The sequence below is a fragment of the Puma concolor genome, chromosome D3 (assembly GCF_028749965.1).
Source record: "Puma concolor isolate L17-30 chromosome D3, mPumCon1.1.hap2, whole genome shotgun sequence".
NCBI classification, from domain to species: Eukaryota; Metazoa; Chordata; class Mammalia; order Carnivora; family Felidae; genus Puma; species Puma concolor.
Genome location: NC_141678.1, coordinates 74,647,029 through 74,666,322, shown reverse-complemented (window position 1 = coordinate 74,666,322; position 19,294 = coordinate 74,647,029). Strand labels below are relative to the sequence as shown.

Here is a 19,294-nt window from a genome sequence, read left to right as displayed (position 1 = left end):
AAAGAAAAAGTTAAATACGTGGAAATGGCATGGAAAGCACCTGCCTGTTTGTTTCATGTTCCTCCACATCGTTAGGAAATGATGCTTGGCCATAGGAGAATCTGTTGTCCCTCTAATAAAATGTTATGAAATTGAATTTTGAAAGGAGACTATAGATTGAATAAGTAGGGTGGCTTCACCAAGGAAAATTAAAGACTACAGAAAACAAACAGGAGTCTGCATCACACATATACTAACCGGCAGAACAGTATCACTTCTCAAAAGTGACAGTGCAGGCATGTATCCATTTTTATATCTCTGGCACATTGTTGGCACTATTAATTATTCCATTGAGAAAATAGCCACTCTATACAGAAGAAAGGAAGATAAATGAGTTCCTCCAAGCCCCCTTCTGTGAAGTGTAAGTGTAAATGAATATGCTCTCTGCCAGCCCAACGAATAAAACTCGGTCCGTCCCTCATCTTCAGCCGTTTATGATCCAAGTGAGGGAAAGGCCAGACTCACGAAACCAAAAATAACCATTAGAAAATTTAAAAATTTAGGGGAGCAATTTATCATAACTACGTGTATGTCCGTGTTTTATCAGTAAAAAGTAAGTGTAGCTCTATTTGAAATGTTTGTCTAATGATATGCTCATTTCTCCATTTCATGAAGGCTTGACTTATTCTCAGATTGAACTTAGGGCTAACTATAATGTCCTTGACAATTCTGGACTTGATGATTTCTGTCATTGGGGAAAGGAAGGAAATAAATCCCTTTTTGTTCCTCATTCAGTCAAAGAGCAAAACGTGATTTAGGTCTTATTAGGTATGTATTATGTTGTTAGAGGGTGGGGCAGAGAAAGTTAAATCTTGATCTCTACTCTGTATAAATGTATATTATTTAGGGGCAATAAAGTAGGTGCATGATGTATTTGGCAACAATTTATGGCATTAAACTTTGTTGGAGAATCCAGAGGATCTAGAATGGTCCTTATCTAGAAGTGACTACGGAACTTGATGTCATTCCGTTTCAGAGAGTTGCCGATCTGGCAGATTAAGACAGAGGCCACAGAATCGCAACTGAACTTCTGTCTAGCAGCTTCTGTGTATATTTTCCCTAGAGTTGAACTTTTTTTTTACTAAACTGCAGAAACAATTTTTGATTGTCTTTGTGTTTTCAGAGATCGACTGTCCAGAGATGTATCTCATAAACCGTCGATCGCAGAATTTCAAACTTGGGAAAAAACCCCGTCATGATCACAATTTAACAGTTATTTATTTGCAATGTATTTATTTATAAAGAAACTGAGATTTAGATAAAGCCAGAACTCACTCAGGCTTAGAGAGCTAGATAGAAATTACGCCAGAACTCAAACCACCAACTTGGTTCCTGGCCTCCACATTCTACTCCTTTCTCTAACAAGTACAAGGGAGCAGGTGATGGGGATGGAAGTCTCATCCCCAAATATGTGGTTGGAGAATCAGAAACTAGCTCTTTTGGAAGTCATTAAAAAAAAGAGTATTTAATTTTTTAAGTTTACTTTTCAATGTTTAATAGTTATTGATCATGAAGTATGGTCACTTGTTTAATAATTGTACTAATAATGACTCAGTACAGAAATGCTTAACTCTGAGAAAACCTTACACACACAGTAATTTTAAGTGTGCCTATTTTACTTTTTTTTCAAAAAGTATGAGAAATTGATCAGAGATCAACACTGCTGGCAAGTTCCAAGGACATGGCCCATGTACAAAATGGGTATGGCTTGAGTAGTTTCCCTTGCACATGACACATTTTTCACATGGTAGCATGAAGTAAGTAGGTCCCACATGAAGAACATGGCTTGCAGGCTCTGAACAGATGTTAGGGAACATGTCACATTCTGCAGTAAAGGAAAAGCTCCGACTGGGGGTAAGGGTGGGAGAGTCGACTCCCTTGGAATTTGGACTCCTATTAAGTAGCATTTACTTAATTTTTAGGTTCAGCATGCGTTTGATAATCTTGTTCGAAGAAGGCGAAATGCTGACTGACATTTTGGGAAACAAATAGAGGCAAATTCATGCTTCTGGTTTGTAAGCACCATAATTTGGCAATTTAGCACTGTTAACAATAATTCTAGTTATGATTATGAAGACATCCTTTTAAATCAGTTTTTACCAAACGATGAATGAGTGGAAATAAGACTATTACTGCCATATGACTTTGGGGAAGCCTTCACCTATTCCTGATATGGTTTGTCCTATGTTAGAAGCCAAAATTTAGCAATATCAAATTTTTTGCCAAACAATTCTAATTTTAATACTGTTTGTGTCAAGGAGAGCCTATGAGTTTATTTCCATTTTATCTAGTAGAAACCCCAAATTGTCCTTAATTGCATCTTCTCCCTTTTAAAACTTCTTTGAAAATGTCTTTTGGCTTGCCCATGGGATTTGCCAGAAGCTCTTTTCTCTTACCAGATGTGGGTACAAAACTTGTCTCACCTGTCCCATCATGGTCATCTCTGTGTTTGCATGTGGAGGAAATATTTAAGTGCTTATGATTAACAGAACAAAGAGATCGTTTATTTTTTAAAACTCGGTAGCTAAAATTCAAGGTCATACTGAGTTAAAGAGCACAACAGCTAGGTCAGGAATGGACTTAAGCTTTAGGCTGTGGACTGACCTTGAGGGAACTTGAATCTGCTACTCCTTTCCCTTTGAAATAACCGTAATTCTTGCTCGAAGTGGCTGGTTTCCAGTTACACAAGAGGGTATTTTGGGCAAAACCTTTATAAAACAGGCACGTGAAATAGGCACTTCAGTAACGGATGTGCATAGGATGCTAATTCTTGTATGGTCACTCACTTCCACTTTGAAACTTACTGTTTTTATTCTCTTTACCTACTCTTTTTTATTTTGCGTGTTTATCAGGGATAGCCATTAAAGTATTTGAAAATTGCTTGTTCTCTGCCCAGCAATTCGTTGTTCTACTTGTTGGACGATGTCAAACAATTAAATGTAATCAACAGTTTAGAACCTCAGGAAATTGTTAGAATTTCCACCCCAAAGAGGGTTGACAAACCCTAGACAATTATTCTATTTAGAATGGAAATGGTTTTCATTGTGATATCACATTTCCCTCTGATCATTGAGCAATGCATTGGGAAGCCCAGTATTTATTCGCAAATTTTCAAAAATTGTGTACATCCTGTGCCCGGATTCCAATCTGCTTCATCAGTCCATTTTGTCAAAAGTTTCTCAAATGGAATCCTTCATTCGGACAAACAAACATACCCAGGATTTCCCCCCTTTAACTTTTTGGGAATTCATTTTTACACGTGCATCAATGCGACGGAAAAAACAGTTGCGTCTTATTTCATCTGCTTCAGGTGATTGTGGTAAGCCTGCTATAGCTCTCTTCATCTGGGAAGTGCTGCCATCTGAGTCAACTTCCTCCGTCTCTGTTTTTATATTGTCCAGGGTGATGCTTCCTCATTGCACCAAAATAGAAATGGTTTGTTTTTGTATCAAACTTGGAGACTGGCTATGGATTACACTGGGTTAGGGTAAAGGAATTTTTTTTTTTTTTTTCAAGAACATTCCACTTATCTCAAGGGAAAGAGATTGATGTACTAGAGACAAATGAGAAGCATTAATGATTTTTATTCCCTTAACTAAAACATCTCCTTTAGTCGCCAGAAGTATCACTTGTACTATCTTTTTTTTCTAATTTCATTTAATATTTCAGAGATTTGGTAGAACAAATGTGTAACTTTTGCAAGTATGGGTCTTTGCGTGAAATTGAGGAAGGAAGAAGTGAAGTTCAGGTGGAGTCAAGCATGTAGTTTCCATTGTAATTAAACCCCAAAATCTATATATTCTGGTCTTGCAACTTACTATTTCACTTCACCACATCACACATGTTCCCCAGTCTGCAGGCTAATTCCATTTTATAAATTTGGCTTGTTGAATTTCATAGATCTGATATTCGTGTGGGTAATGGCATACTCATTGTATTCTTCACCACAGAAATGAGAAAATGTGTGAAAGAGTGGGGAAATGAGTCTAACTAGAGCTAACTGGAGACAAGAATTTGGGAACTTGGTTTTTACGTTTATTTAGCATGCTGTTGTTTGTCACCAAAACAATATTATGTCTGTGTGAGGTTTTATAATACTGTTTAAAGCAAAATAAGAAACCGTCTCTTTCTTCTGAAGAGAAATACTGCCACAGAAAGGTAGAAGTCAAATATTTACGGAACAAAAGTCTGGTTAAAATAGCCCACATTGCTTACCTTAGTAATCAATGTGAATTACATTATAATCAATATGACTACAAGCTATCTGACCAGCCAGGAAGAAAATAAATATTTGATCATGTGATAAACCATTTGGATGTCTGCATATGAACCCAAGCCGTATAAAAGTATCCAATTCAAGATAACAATACAAAGTCACTGATAAAGCCACAAATAGAAATTAGATTTCACAGTCTCAGCTGATAATTTGATACCTTTCTGTGATAAAAAGATCTTCCAAACTAAACTTGTCTATATTTGAACTGTACAAATACTTAAAACTATTGTACCTGATAATATGTAAATGCTGCCAAGAGAGTAAGTTTACGCCACTGAGAAGATGCAGGTGGTTTGTGCTTTATCTCAGTTCTTCATGTAATATGGATTTACTTCAGATAAATATTTTTATATTTGTCTGACAAGTATATTTATCTGAGGTAAGTATTTCCCCCAAATGAACGTGCGTTTTGAAAAAAAGTTTAAGGTAATTAGGATTCCAGTTGAGGAAAATCATTAACAAAAAATAGCTTACTCGCTTACTAAGAAAACATAGTTATTTTACATTCGAAAGATCTCAATACAAAGAAATGTAAGAATATACATGCAAGAAGTTTGTTGGTGTTCACTGCTAGATTGCAGGGCTGTGTCAAGTCACAGATACCAGGAAAAATTATTTTTAACTCTGTGTGTGTGTGTCTGTGTGTCTGTATCCTCCTTTGGATAATTAAATCTTTTACGAAAGTGTACTCGTGGCTACTAAGGATTTCTGTCATTGCAGTTTGAGGTGGATCTTCGACATCAACCCCTCCTTAGGTCTAAGAGATCACCATTTATTAAAATTTGTTAAAATTAACAATCCATGTATATGCATTCACTAACTAAACACTAACATTTTTTACCTTATGAATTAAATTTCTTCTTCCTAGTGACGTCTACTAGAGAGCAGAAGAATCCAATTGTTCAGCATCTGAATAAATCAAACTCAGTAATAACTCTTTTTTCAGCGGATAAGGGTAGCTTAGATAACCTCCTTTCCCTGACTTGACAAATTTTACCGTTCATTTATGTGTAAATATGAGGACATAGATTTTGATCCTAAAGCATCAACAGAAATAGATTTTCAAGTATCTAAATGTACATACGGGCTTCCCACGTCAAGTGTGGCAGGCAATCCACAGGGCTTTGTGATTTGATATCTTTGCTTAATGGTGAAGAATATAGCATGGTTCTGTCATTTCGAATCTTTCTCCACTTCAGTAGGCATGTGTTACCTACGTCTGTTTTGGGTGGAGATCATTTTCCTACTGTTCTGTAAGGCACCCTTCTTGTCTAGAGGAAACAACAGAGGAGGAACCAGGAAGAGCCCTCTCATTTCTAACATGTCACTGATATGCTGAACTAGGTGCCCTCTCATCTACGCTTCTCAAAAGAAGCGGTGGTGTTAAAATGAGAGAACTAAAACCCAGATTTGTGATACGACTTGGCCACCATCACACCGTGACCAGGTGTTAAGGTTGTGATTCTCAGACAGCTATGTCTGACCCTCACATTTAAGCCCTTGGGATTTTAGATCTTTGCTCACATCCTGATCCCACTGCCTTAGGAGTTTTGTGATCTATGAAATGTCAAGTAAGGTTCTTTGTGCCTTAATTTTCTATCTTTAAAGTAGGAATGATAATACCTGTCGCAGAGTACTGGTTATGAAGATTAACTGTAGGCAGTGGTATGTTCTTTAAATTGTATATCACTCTACATGTATTATTTAACTGTTTTATTACCAAAATTTTTGATGGGGTAGATATTTACCTAAGGTGGTTATTTAATTTATAGGTATGCTCGTTCCCATTATGTTAGGTAATCACTATATATTGATGACTATTACTATTTTCCTTGGGGTATAATGTTTAGCTAAATTAAGCTGTGCTGGGCAAAAGGGAACAGCATTGTAGAAGTAAGCAAGTATTGTATGAGAAAAAGGAAAGTTTAGGTGTTCAGTGACTTGAACAGAAACATGGAGTTATTCCCATACTATCAAGTTATACCCTGGAGGGAAATGACACTCCCTTCAAATGACCATCATTCATTCCTCCTCCATCCACTCAACTCATTTATTGAGCACCTGCCTTATTTTGGGTGATGTACAATGTCATATGAGTTTGTGTGTGTGTGTGTGTGTGTGTGTGTGTGTGTGTATGTGTGTGTGTTTATTAGGTTTATTTGGACTTTTCAGGAACTGCATAATACAGTCATTATTCAGGAAAAAAAAAAGGTAGAATTTAATGAGATCTGTGATTGAGAGGGAATAGTTCAGTTCCTTACAATGTGACAGTTTGTTGTCTGTTGAATATATGTGTGATTGTCCCTGCTTCACAATGAAAACATTAGTCATTAGTCATATCTTTCCATGTTATTCAAGGGCACAGGCCCCATCTCCTCAACCATGTGGTCAGGTCTCTGAGAGCAAGAAGAGTGTTGTATGTGTCAGTACAACTCAATACAAAGTTGGGAATTGTTAAACGATTGTTTGTGAAATGATTGAATGAATACAAAAAAAAAAAAAAATCCAAGGCCCTTCACTCAAGTGGTATAGAACTTGTTCTTTTTTTTTTTTTTTATTAAATTTTTTTTTTCAACATTTATTTATTTTTGGGACAGAGAGAGACAGAGCATGAACGGGGGAGGGGCAGAGAGAGAGGGAGACACAGAATGGGAAACAGGCTCCAGGCTCTGAGCCATCAACCCAGAGCCTGACGCGGGGCTTGAACTCACAGACCGCGAGATCGTGACCTGGCTGAAGTCGGACGCTTAACCGACTGCACCACCCAGGCACCCCAAGAACTTGTTCTTTAATGTGGCCATTCATTCCTTCATTCATGTATTCATTCAGCAAGTTTTATTGAATGTCCACCTTGTAGGTGATACTGGGCACACGCATTGGTGATTTCTGGTCTGATAGCCCCCAAATTTCTTATGACAACTCTAGATATGTGTCCCCAGTTCTCCTTTATCTCAAATGTATCGACTTTTAGGAAAGTGATGAAAGAACTGTAAACTTCAAGTTATAGAAGAAGGTCAGAATAATGTGGATGTATTTTAAGTGGTCAATACTTCTAAACGATAGTTTTACTGGTAAGAATTTTTTCCCCCAAGAATGGCAGATGCTGCCTACCCCTAGTGTCCTCAGTGATGTTTTCAGCTGACCACCAGGGAGAGTGGTGGCTCACTCTTTTGTGTGGCTAACTTCCATTCCCTATCATTTCAGTGATAACAAGGGACTCCTGGCCTGTTAGGTAACTTGCCTAAGTATACGCTGATGAAGCAAACAGACCAGGTCAGTGTCCCTTAAAAATTGGCTGCTCCGATTGAGACTTCTTTTAAAATTATTATGAAACACACAGATTCATGCATATAGCTTCAGTTGTTCTTAAATTTCTGTGCTAACTCCCCACGCATCACACTAAAAATTTATCATGGGTGATATTTCTGTCACAAAGGAAACTTCAAAGTCTGAATTCGCAGAAATGTCTCAGTTGACAAGCCACTGACTTGAGTTCTGTGATTGAAATGTACTCCAAGGTCAACAAACCAAAACCTGAACATCAGTGGATGATAATACCTTCAGTGTCTCGATGGTTATAACACAAAGAATACCTTTCAAAGGAGTGTATCTTTATTAATCATTGCAAATTTATTTTATGAAATACTTCAGGCTCTTTTTCATTAGCTAATGAAGCCCAGAAGCTTAATGTTCTAGTACCATTTTAATTTTTTGAGTCCCATGTGCTGATTTGTCGGGGTTTAAAAATTTCTTTCACCTTATCAGATTAAAAACATTTATTTATGCACATGTTAACAATGTATTTAAAAGCAACGAAAGCTTCAATATTTAAAATATTAATTGTTGCTCATTAAAGTATGAACATTTTATTTATACTTACATAATTAATAAAAAGGCATTTTATATGTTTGCAAGATGAGGCACTTAATGTAGATGAGGCAGAATGGTTATTTATCAAAATAGTTCAGAAATCTTCCTAGCGGTCCATCTATGAGAAATTTAGACAGGATCTAGACACAGCCTTCTAAATAAGGGGTTTCTATAAGAAACAACAAAGGAACAGCAACAATAACCCCCTCCCCCCAACTTATCTCTCTTTAAATTCCAGCCTCTTTTCTAAGCCCTGGTTTTTACATACTCTCCTTTAGTAGGTGAGTACCCTGGCCTTATGTATGAAACACTGAGGGTGGTTTAAAGGTTACAAATGTGATCCTGTCAGATTGACAACTAACTGTTCTAATGAGGAAAAAATCCTCAAAGCATGAAATTTGAATGAAATGTGTGATTATAATTCAAGTACTGTTTACACAAACCTCTGGGGACCCTCGGAATAAATGCAGAGCAAGTGAGTTAGACAAACCTCTGGGCCTTTGCTATATATGTGTGTGTGTGTGTGTGTGTGTGTGTGTGTGTGTGTGTGTGTGTGTGTGTTTATTTTAGAGTGTGGGAGAAACTTTGCACCATGAAGCCAAGGCTTTGCTCTTCAGAACCAACACCACAGTCCCCCTTGTTTATGAATACTGTATGTGTTTTGTTACCATGTTGAATTGTAAGGAAATAGGTGCTTTGAATTATTAAAGTTGATTCTTGAGAATAGATGTATGCTCGGGTGGCATTTGCTTCGGCATATGCAAATGATTTAGTTTCATTTGGGATCAATTCCCAGAGGCCCTCCTTTCCTGGGATGCTCTGAATTTGGCAAGCTCAAGTCAGCCCGTCTCTTCTCCCCCCTCCCCCTCCCCTTTTTTTCTTTCCTTTTTGTTTTTTGTTCCTTCCCCCCCCCTTTTTGTTGGGTGATATAATATTTAAAAACAAAACAAATAAATATATACACTTGGTTGTTAGAAACGTTGTGATCTAGAAAAGATTCTATTGTTCAGTTGTAATCAAAGGTGGAGGAAGATTTTCGCCTTAATCACAAAGTTTAGCAAAACCGTACAAACGTGGAATGTTTGTTAAAATATTCATACAGAATAGGGCTCCTTGGATGATGCAAAATTCTGAAAGTGTGGTGTCAGAGGTGCCTTTTTAGGAACTGACAGCTGTAAGTCATTCGGAGGTTCGGATGTACCAATAAACTCTTGCTTTAGAACCCAGAAACCAAATAGCGTTAAGTGGGTGGTAGATGATCCAAAGGTACAGCGAAAGCACCAAACTCCAAACTGAGAAGGTGGCCGTGAGGGGTGCCCAGGCGCAGCGAAGGGAGCGTCGTCCCCTTATTATTATGCCGGCTGGCCTCTGGACACGCGGCGGTCTGCGGTATGGCGAGGTGAAGTTCACGGGCGGCCCCCCTGCCCACCGGTTCCGGGGAAGCGGAGGGTTCGCAGAGCCCTGGGCGGGCCGCACTGTTACTCTGTTTCATTCCGCAACCCCGTTTTGTAGGTTGTTGACCAAGCAGTCAGAAAACACTGCCCCCTCTCTCCTTCTGAGCGAGGTCAGAGACGTGGTGGGTTGTGTGTGTGTGTGTGTGTGTGTGTGTGTGTGTGTGTGTGTGTGTGTGTGTGTGTTTCCCTCTCTCCCCTTTCCCTCCCCTTTCTCCGAGTCGAGTTCTCAGGCAGCTGCGTACAATGCTGGGAGCTAGCCAGCAGCAGAGACAGATGGCAGAGTTATTAGATGTGCATCATACGATTCCCTTCCTGCCACTCGCTTTTTAATCAAATTAAAACAAAAAAGAAAGAGAGGGAGAGAGAGAGAGGGGGAGTCAATTAACTGCATTTGTATTCTGCTCAATAATGGACCCTGTTCCACTTTTACCCTAAGGCAGTTGAGTGGAAATTTTAGAGAAGAAAAGGGTGCCTAGAACAAAACAAAACAAAAAAAACAAAAAAAGAGAGAGAGAGAGAAAGAAAAGAAAAAGAAAGAAAAGAGAGGAAAAAAGAAAAGAAAAAGAAAAGAAGGGGGGGAGTGAAGACTGCAGAAATTTGTAAGAATCGGCATTATTGAAGGAACTGATAAAAACCCCTCGGAAAAGTTGAATCGATCCCGCGTATGCATTAGGATTGAGAGCTCCATCAGGGCCGGGCTGCCTTCCAGCTCCGCTGCGCAAACTTGAGCGTCTGACAGCAGCGCGGCGGCCTCCCCCGCCCGCCAGGAATGGTCTCTTCCTGCTTTGCATATTCACCACGCTTGGCCCGGCCATATGGGAAAATGCAACTGAAGGAATTGTTGTGAAAAAAGGGACAGCGAGTTTGAAATAAAAGTTGTTAGAGTGGTACTGAGGAGAAAAAAGATTCCGAGACCATGTACTGCGCATACACAATCCCGGGCATGGGCGGCAACTCTTTGATGTACTACTATAATGGGAAAGCGGTAAGCGGACGCGGGCTGCGAGGGGGATTTTTGACAAGTTTTATTGTCGCAGGGATGAGCATCCTAGGCGGTGATCATTGTTTGCAAAGTTGTGCAGGACTGCTGCACCTTCCTTGGTGCCATGAAATAGTTATCATTTGCCAATCTTAGGATATTATGGTTGCCTTTTCTTTTGAAAAAAATCCCCCCCCCCCCCCCCCCCCAGAGCAGAAAAATAGGTGGTTTCAGAGCTTTAGAAAGTGGATCCCAGGGCGAAAGTTTGCAGTCAGGTAAAGTTGGAAGGTGGTAAGATGGGGGGAAAAAGACTTTTGGAAAATTCTTGTTGCTTCCAAATGACTGTTTGAAAGGAAAAGCAGATATGAGGAGCAGAATTGAGACAGCCCAAGTTAGGCTGAGAGGAAATGTGGGGTAAGTTTCTCCCTGGACTGAGGTTTTGTGATATCTAGTCTTACTAAGTTGAAAGCTAAAGTGAAGTGGATTCAGTGGAGAGAATCTGAAAGGTTAAAAAAGAGCAAAGACATAGAACTGAGACATCTAAGAAGTAGATTATATAAGTTTAATATTTTAAAACCAAAAAAAAACATTCATGCACATAGCAATATTGTTGTAAGTTATTTGTGTTGTGTGGCTTCTTTACTCAATTTTCCCCCTTCAACAGAAACGCTTTATTTAAAAAAAAAAAGTGTCTGGTATTTTGTGCATAACCCCAGCAGAAGGTTTATACTTGCCATCTGGAGGTTTATTTTTTTTTTTCCTTCGGCTGGGTCCTCTGAAGGAAAAGGATTTCAATATTTTCAAATCGGTATGTGGGGCTCTCCGGAAGATTTGTTGGGGGGTAGAGAGAGAAATTTATTATTTTAAAATAGAAAAAGAAGATTGAGGGAGGAGTGAAAAGCAGCCATTTACAAACTGCTCTCTGTGTACTTTGAACTTCCATTTGGATTGATCTTAATCAGAGTGTGATAGTTGGGCCAAAAGGGACCGATCAGAGCTTTCACGAAGGCCCAATTCAGCTGTAGCGATTGGCGCAAACGAATTAAAACATGTGTATGTGACGGTGTATGCATGAGTCTATATACTTCCCTGTGTATGCATAATGGTTCTATCTAGCTGAGCGTATACTGGAATGCACACACATACACGAGTGTTTCAAGGTGCAGTATGGTTTAGGAAGATTAATAATTTCATTCAAGAAACCAGTTTTATGAATGGGCCACTGCTGAAATAATATCGTTTACTTTTATTTCTTGGTCACTTAAAAGTGTGAGCAAATTGTCAAAAGTTTATAAAACTATCCAGTTTTTATCTTTTTGTTTGTTTGTTTAAAGAGAACATAGTGTGTAATTAGAAGAACAGTTAAGTGTGGTAAGGGAAATATAACTTTAAAACAAATGGCTTATGTTGTGAACTGATCCAGTAAAGTGGTTAAATTTGTAAACATAAATATTAGGATTATGTAACTTCCTTTTTTTAAACAAGTGCCTAATTTGCACTTGGTAGTTACTCATGTATAGTTCTTAAGACTTTTGCCTATTATCTTTTTGACATTCCCATACATAACATATTTAGCCAGTACCTTTAATTTTAAAGCACTTCTAATGAAAATTTTGTGAATGATGCTATCATAGCAGGAAAAAGTGTCTCAGAAGCAATAAAATAGCTGCAGGGACTATATGATCCTAATGCAGTGTAAGAGAATTACAATGAATATAAGTTTCTGAGGTTTTTATCTTTAGGAATTACCAGTGATAATGATTTTTGTATGTGAGTTGTTAATTTTCTGCCCTGATGGTCTGAACTGACAAAATTTTAGTTTTAAGTTTTGGACATTTTAACTCCCTTTTAGCCAAGAGGAATTTTTTAAAAAAATATGTATTCCATTCCCACAGCTTGCCAGTTGCCTCTACCATAAGAAAATGCTGAATATGACATCATATCACTAATATGCCCTCTCAGTTGCCAAATATTTTGGTTGTTAGATTTTTTTTTTTTTTGAGAGGATGGTACTCATAAAATCAAGATCGCTCTGTCACAGGAAATGTATTTATAGGAACTGTTTTAAGGCGTTTATTAAAAACAAATCTGGTGATGTGTATCTCTATTGATTCAAACACTAGAAAGAAGCAAATTGTACATACATTATAGTTAGAAGAAATAGCCGTTTGGAACACTAGCAGAAAGCTTTTGAAACCAGGAATGGTTACCAGTTCTTCATTTTAGCTTTAGGAAACGGACAGCAAAGTCCAGTTGTACGTGCTCTTTGGATGGGGCCAGTTGTATCCCATTTTTAAAAATGCCTTCATGCATACACTGGGGAAGCAGATTTTTGTTTATTCTACAGTGTGTATTGTACTGGCTGTAATTCTGCATTCAGCGGCTTTTGATTTGGTGCCAGACATCTTGTGGAGATTGTGTATGCCATGAGTTAATTGTTCAAAATGCCTATCGAAGAGACTTTACATTTCTTGAGTTTCGCTTGTTGTTTTGGGTTTGAGTATCTGTGCATTTTTGTGTGTATGTGCGCATATGACCAATGTGTGTTTTAACTCAAATTGTTGGAGTTAAGTGTGATCAGCTATTTGTTACACAAGCTTTCCTCTGAAGACAACACAGCACAGAATTCCTTCTTCTTCTTTTTTTTTTTTTTTTTTCCCAGTGACAAGTCAATTACTTGTTTAAATTCAGTTTGAACTCTCTGAACTGAGAGAGGCCAGAGGAAGCAGGTTTTCCCTGTGAATAAACAAAAGAAGAAAAATGTAAAATCATTCCAAAACACTGTGATTTTAGGTTGTTGGGCAAGTGCAATTAAGCCTTACAACAATTATGATTTCTTCTTTTTGAACTGGCACCTATAGGATTTATGAAATCAGTTTTCCTCTAACACCCTAGCAGGAGAAATAGTAGAGGCAGTGGTATTTTAGGACAAAGAAAAATGTAAATTTTCTATTACCTTAAGTTATGAAGTGTTTCTATAGCCATATCCCACACAAATTGTTTTCTTCTCTCTGTGAACCACTGGAGCTGGTCTGAAATGTGGACTTTAGGAAGCCAAAACCTCCAAAATATCATAATATTACAACTCTCAGAGAATAAATCTTGAGTATAAACCAGAATGTATTTTTGAAAATCAGCTCCTCCTCAGGTGAGAGTTTAATACCAAAACTTAGCCCAATCATTTTCGTGATTTCTTTTCTTTATGGGCTAGATGTTTAAATACACATGAATCCCATTTTCAGCTAAATAAAAACTGTGAAAGCATTACTTCTTAACTACGGGAAGAGAGGCTCTTTGCAGAGAAAATAAGTCCAGTTTATTTTCAGTGTTATGAGTGTAAGCTTCTATCAAAATGTGCCGCTGTGTCTGTCCTCATTCAGGCTATGAGCACTAGCAGGCATTACCTACCTGGTCCACAGTAAGTATAGTTCCTGCTAGAAATGTTGATTTTTATAACCGCCCCTATCTTCTTATTCATTGAATAAGAATTTTAATAAGTAATTATTTGGTCAAATTTCCACATACCTAAAAATAAAGCAATTCCACAAAGATGAAATTATGGCAAATGAAATTGAAAACAAAAGTGGCGAAATTTCCTCCTAATGGTAATTTAAGATCACATCATCATCTCTCGCCAGCATGTGCATGTGTTAAACCGTATAGAGAAACCTATAATTATTGTAATTGCTCTTTTTGCTTTATACTAACAAGCTTCAAACCATGTTTCAAACTAGTTGTTTTGAAATAGTTATTTGTGAAGTCATCAAATCTCAGAAAGTAAATGGTAATGAGCTCTCCATGTTTATATTCTGACTGTTGGTCACATTATGCAGCTTTTCAACTCCCTGAAGTTCAGAGGTTAAAATGGATGTTGATTATTTCTGATATCAAGGCCAAAAAGTAAAATAATTTCATGATTCCTGCTTAAGATGAAAAAAACAGGAACATTTTAAATATCAGAATCATTTCAGTTGGGAATGCATTCTTAGAGAAAAGTTTACCTCTGAATAAGAGACAATCTCAGTCAGCCACCTAAATTTTTTTTTTTAAGTAAAAATTAGGGTATGGAATGTTTAGCTTTTTTTCCCACGTACCACAGGAAGTGCTAACATAAAAAGTTTAATATTTAAAGAATACCAGTAATAATGTTTTCCAGTACAATTTACATATGGCCCTTTCTTTGCAAACCTCACGGTTGATTCCAGTAGCCTCTAGCCTCGTGCAGGTAGCCACTGGGCTTTAAAGTTTTTAATAGTGTATCAACTATCGACTATGCAAATTGCATTTAGTATTTTAGAAAGGTATTTCATATACTTAGCTATTTTCAAAGTCATGATTATAAATGAAAGTAGCTGGTATAAAAGCATTACTCCTTAAAATTATTGTTTAGCTGCTATTACAGAGCAAAAATTTGCCTAGGTCACAAATTAATATAATCTTTCAATTCCCCACTGATTGAAGAAAACAAAACATATTAAAAAAAAACCCTTTCAGGATAAACTTCTTTTTAGTAAGCTTACTTTTTGGTATTGTTGACATATAAAGCTTTTAATTTACCCACTTTAAAATAACAATGAAAATTTTATTTTTTTTCTTCTGTGCTTGATTGCTTCGAACAAAATTATGTTGATTTGGTTCTTTACGACTAAGCTGGTAAAAATTCACCAGACGCTTAATCTTGATATTGTGGCTACATCTTGCTCTCCTGCCTCTGATTAAATTTCCAGAATCCCTGCGTGAGATTCACAGATGCCAGTTTGAACATTTCTCTGGGGCTAATTTCTTAGAAAGAAAATATGGATCGGTTACATATTTGGTTAATTTTATTTAATCCCTAATTTCTGGTAGGTCTGAACATTTTGGATTTAGTGTTGATAATTGATAAGCATCCTTCTAGTGCTGGGCGATGGCATTGTTTCAAGGAGAATTTGGAGGAAGGACATTGAAACACAGGGGAAGAGGGTTAGGGAGAAAAGTGGCCAGGAAAAAAGATCTAATAGCTGGTGCAGTCTTGAAATACCTTTCCAACTGATCTACAGGAAATTGTGCTGAATAGTTGTTTGTTTCCTGTTCCACTATAAATGTGGTTTGCATTACACCCCCTATTTGTTGTTTTGTTTTGTTTTTTACTAAAATTATAATACCACTGGAGAGGCGTGAGATTAGTGATTTCTTCCTTGTAACTTAATTTTTAAGTATGTTTTTTAGTCACATTTGGATTTTAGACGTTGCCATATTTCATTATTATGAATGTTGTATGAGTGTTTCCAAGCCTCCCTGAGACTTCTATCACAGTGATGCTACTAAGGAAAAAAAAATGCTTTGGTGTCATTCCTCTGGAATCACCATGTAGGCCATGAACATGGTCAGCAACCTGCCATCATGAGGTTATTATTATTTTTTTTAATCTTAACTTTGAATCCAGTGAAAATATGTAGATTTTAGATATGATTGTGGCAATTTTAAAAGTTGCTAAAATTCAAGTTTACTTTTATCGTAAGAAGAAAATGCAGTGAAGACGTATTTGCTCCGCATAACAAACCTAAATGCAACTCTTATAATTGAGAATTTCAGGACAGACACACAAAAGATTACTAGGCTTTTTGTTCTGTTTTTTTTTTTTTTTTTCATTTTCCTCCAATATTATCAGGGTTACAGAAAAGTTCCTATTTCACAGTCAATATAGTTTAAAGGTAGTTTTAGGTTTCAGTCTTCCAGAGTTTGTGTATATTTGATTGGTGTTAAGTTAGCCCTTGATACTTCAGACATAACTCTAAGGTGACACAGGGTAAAGTTATGTGTGGTAACACTACTGACAGTAAGGCGAAAAAAAAGATCTGGAGCTGTATGTTCATAAAATATTTAAATATTTATAATCTATTCAGGAAATCGTCATAGCCCTTCATAAAAGCAGCTATATATAAACTAGGAAACACAAATGCATAGTGACAAAACTGAAAACGATAATTCTGTAAAATAATTATATTTTGAAGTATGATGTGACCTGCTAAAAAGTCAATGCGTGGAAATGTTTGGAAAACTTCCTAGAGGCTTTTTGACGTTTTAGAATCTGTAATAAACTGGCACATTGTATCACCTTAGGTATCTCGATTTTATTGTATTTTATTAAGCAAAATAAAATTATTCTTCTAAAGAATATTTCTTAAGGTTGAGTTTACTGGTTTGGGACTTGAACATGGTTTGAGAGTTTGCCCCGCTTAAAACTTTGGGAGAGTTTCCTGTTTGCAGCGCTGAAAGAACCATGGCCTAGGTTCCAGACTGCAGCCTCTAGTTATTAAGAGATGCATTTCTGTCACAATGCCACGCTCTGATTAGAATTTAAACTTTCACATTTCTGATATTTTTGTCTTTAAATTCTATGTCGTGTCAAGCGTTACCCAGTTTTCTTCAGATTCTTCTTCCTTATTTGTTAAATCTGCATGTGCTAATCAGGGCCTTTTGTTGAAAAGTGACTTAAAAGGGACACTATACCTATAACATTTTATTTGGGAGAGTGTACTGTTTTAAAGGCATCCCTCCCCATATTGGGATAAAGAGTGGGTTTAAAACGCCAAAGAAGTCAGGGGTGGGAGCAGTGTGGGTGATGGTCTAATTTCAGGCTCCACCGAAAAAATGCAGGCTTTGGCATCCTCCGGGGACCTAGGGCTGTGCTTTCCAGGAGACCAAATTATACTCCTCTGGAGAGAGGGCACGTTGAGGTAATTGGTGGGACAGACTGAGGAGAGTCAAATTCCAGCTGCTTCCATTGTAGCTGACCTGAAAATGAATAGGGGATGTTAAGAGTGGAGGCTAACATTTGACTTGGCTTTTTCACCTCCACAAACCTAAGGGCGAGAATTATAGAGCAGCGAATGACTGCGCCAATAATAATCCTGTTCAAGTGGGAATTGCTATGTTGGGGAAAACTCTCACGCCATTTTAAAAATAGTTGATGCGTTTACCAACCACAGTCTTATCACTGTAGCCCCAATAAAGTTTATCCACAGCATGGAAACACTCTCTGTTTTTACTGTTAGCCATCTAGTGAGTGTGTTTTGGATTCTCACCTCTTTGGTTACCATTTCAAAATGCTTGTAATGAAAGACATTCAGAAGGCACTGGAATCCCACCTCCACGAAGAGAAGCAAAAAGTGGAAAGTGTCTCCACTCTGTTTCCCCCAGAATATATGCTTTTTTTTTTTTTCCAGGAGAATAATGCTGTATTACTCAATAGCTTTTCTAACGAATAAAACAAATTAAATTGATGTTACATGCATATTTAAACCCCATCCAGTTAAGTACTGACGTGATTAAAATAATCAAATGTATTACTTAAAAAATTAAAAAGGATAAATTCTGCACCCCATTATTTTATTGACTTTTAAATATAAATTGCAGAAATGTTTACATTCCTAATGGCATTATTAAGCTAAACTGACAAATCAGAGGAAAAAAGTTGATTGCCCAGCACATTATTATTTCTGCACCTGTTATTACAATTCAGAAGTGGAGGCTCAGCACACAGGAGCAGCATGGATGCTGTTTTCTTAGGCTTCCTTTGTGTGATGTGGGGGTTGGGATAAATGTTTAACAGGTGTACTTTCACTTTGTAGTGCCTTTTTTGTGTGTTGATATGATTAAAAGCCTACAATGTTTTTCATGTAGCTTTGAAATTAATATGCAAATAATTGGGGATGGTAGGGCTCTCCTCTACCTGCTGCACCAAGCCTCCCTAAGCAGAATGGGGGGGGGGGGGGTGATATCAGCTTTTTAGTAGAAGTTGTTTAGGTACAAATGATGGCAACTTTCATCTCCACCCTGTGAATCTGTAAGGGAAAAATAAGGGAAGAAGAGGGGCATCCAGTTAATTTAGGTAGAATTGCAGACCTGGAATGAAAATAGTTTAGATTTTTATTTTCTGGTTATACGCTGGCCAAGAGGTAGACTTTTGAGTACATTTTTTAAACAATAATGTGAATTGTGTAACATTGTCAGTGCTTTGGTTTGAAATTGTGCTTGTTCCTTTAGTTTATTTCCTTCTTTTCTAAATCATACAATATTATTTTTCAAACATTTGAACCATATTCCTCCCTGTCGCTGAGGTGGCAATGATTGTTTACTAATATAATTCTGGAATTTCTTAGGTGTTCATTGTCCACTAATTTCACATAGAAATCTAAAGTTTCTGCAGCCAGTGGGATAAATAATGCCCTTATTTTTTTGTAAATTTTTGTTGTTGTTTAGGTTTTTAAAGAATGTTGTTATATTCTTCAAAATGTAATGACCTTTGATTTGGAGAGGGGAAAAGTATCTTTGTTGAATCCCATACAACAGATAGTTTGAGTTTGCAAATAAGTGATTAAAATGCCATTATTTCCTGGAAGTTACTAGTTAGCACTATTCATATGAGTTTAGATTTTTTCCTGTGTAATAATTTCAACTCCTGGATTTTAATAAGACTTAATATGTAGCATGGATCCCGTTTAATCTCCCCCTGGCTTGACAGCAAAATGTTTACATAAATGAACCCTCAATTTTGATATCAACTATTTAACTCTGTCTTTCCAGAGTTAATGCCATTTCCATAATTAAACATTTCCACAGTTAGTGCTATAGTAGTATATCTTAACCATGATGTTCTTTTCTGTTCCTTTAAGCCATCTGTTGGCTAGGGCA

The 19,294-nt window shown here is 37.2% G+C and overlaps 1 protein-coding gene across 39 annotated transcripts in view; it reads left to right on the top strand.

Moving 5' to 3' along the window:
• TCF4 (transcription factor 4) overlaps window positions 1-19,294 on the top strand; it is a 359,573-nt gene that overhangs the window by 251,066 nt on the left and 89,213 nt on the right. Inside the window, exon 1 of one of the 39 annotated variants that reach the window (XM_086683074.1) lies at window positions 10,196-10,624. The exons of 35 other annotated variants lie outside the window; for them this stretch is intronic. In XM_086683074.1, the coding sequence (XP_086539200.1) occupies window positions 10,556-10,624 (69 nt within the window). In that variant the 5' untranslated portion in view covers window positions 10,196-10,555. Of the gene's footprint in view, window positions 1-10,195; window positions 10,625-19,294 lie in introns of those variants that run through there. 3 more of the 39 variants (XM_086683073.1, XM_086683076.1, XM_086683072.1) reach the window with 3 other exon arrangements.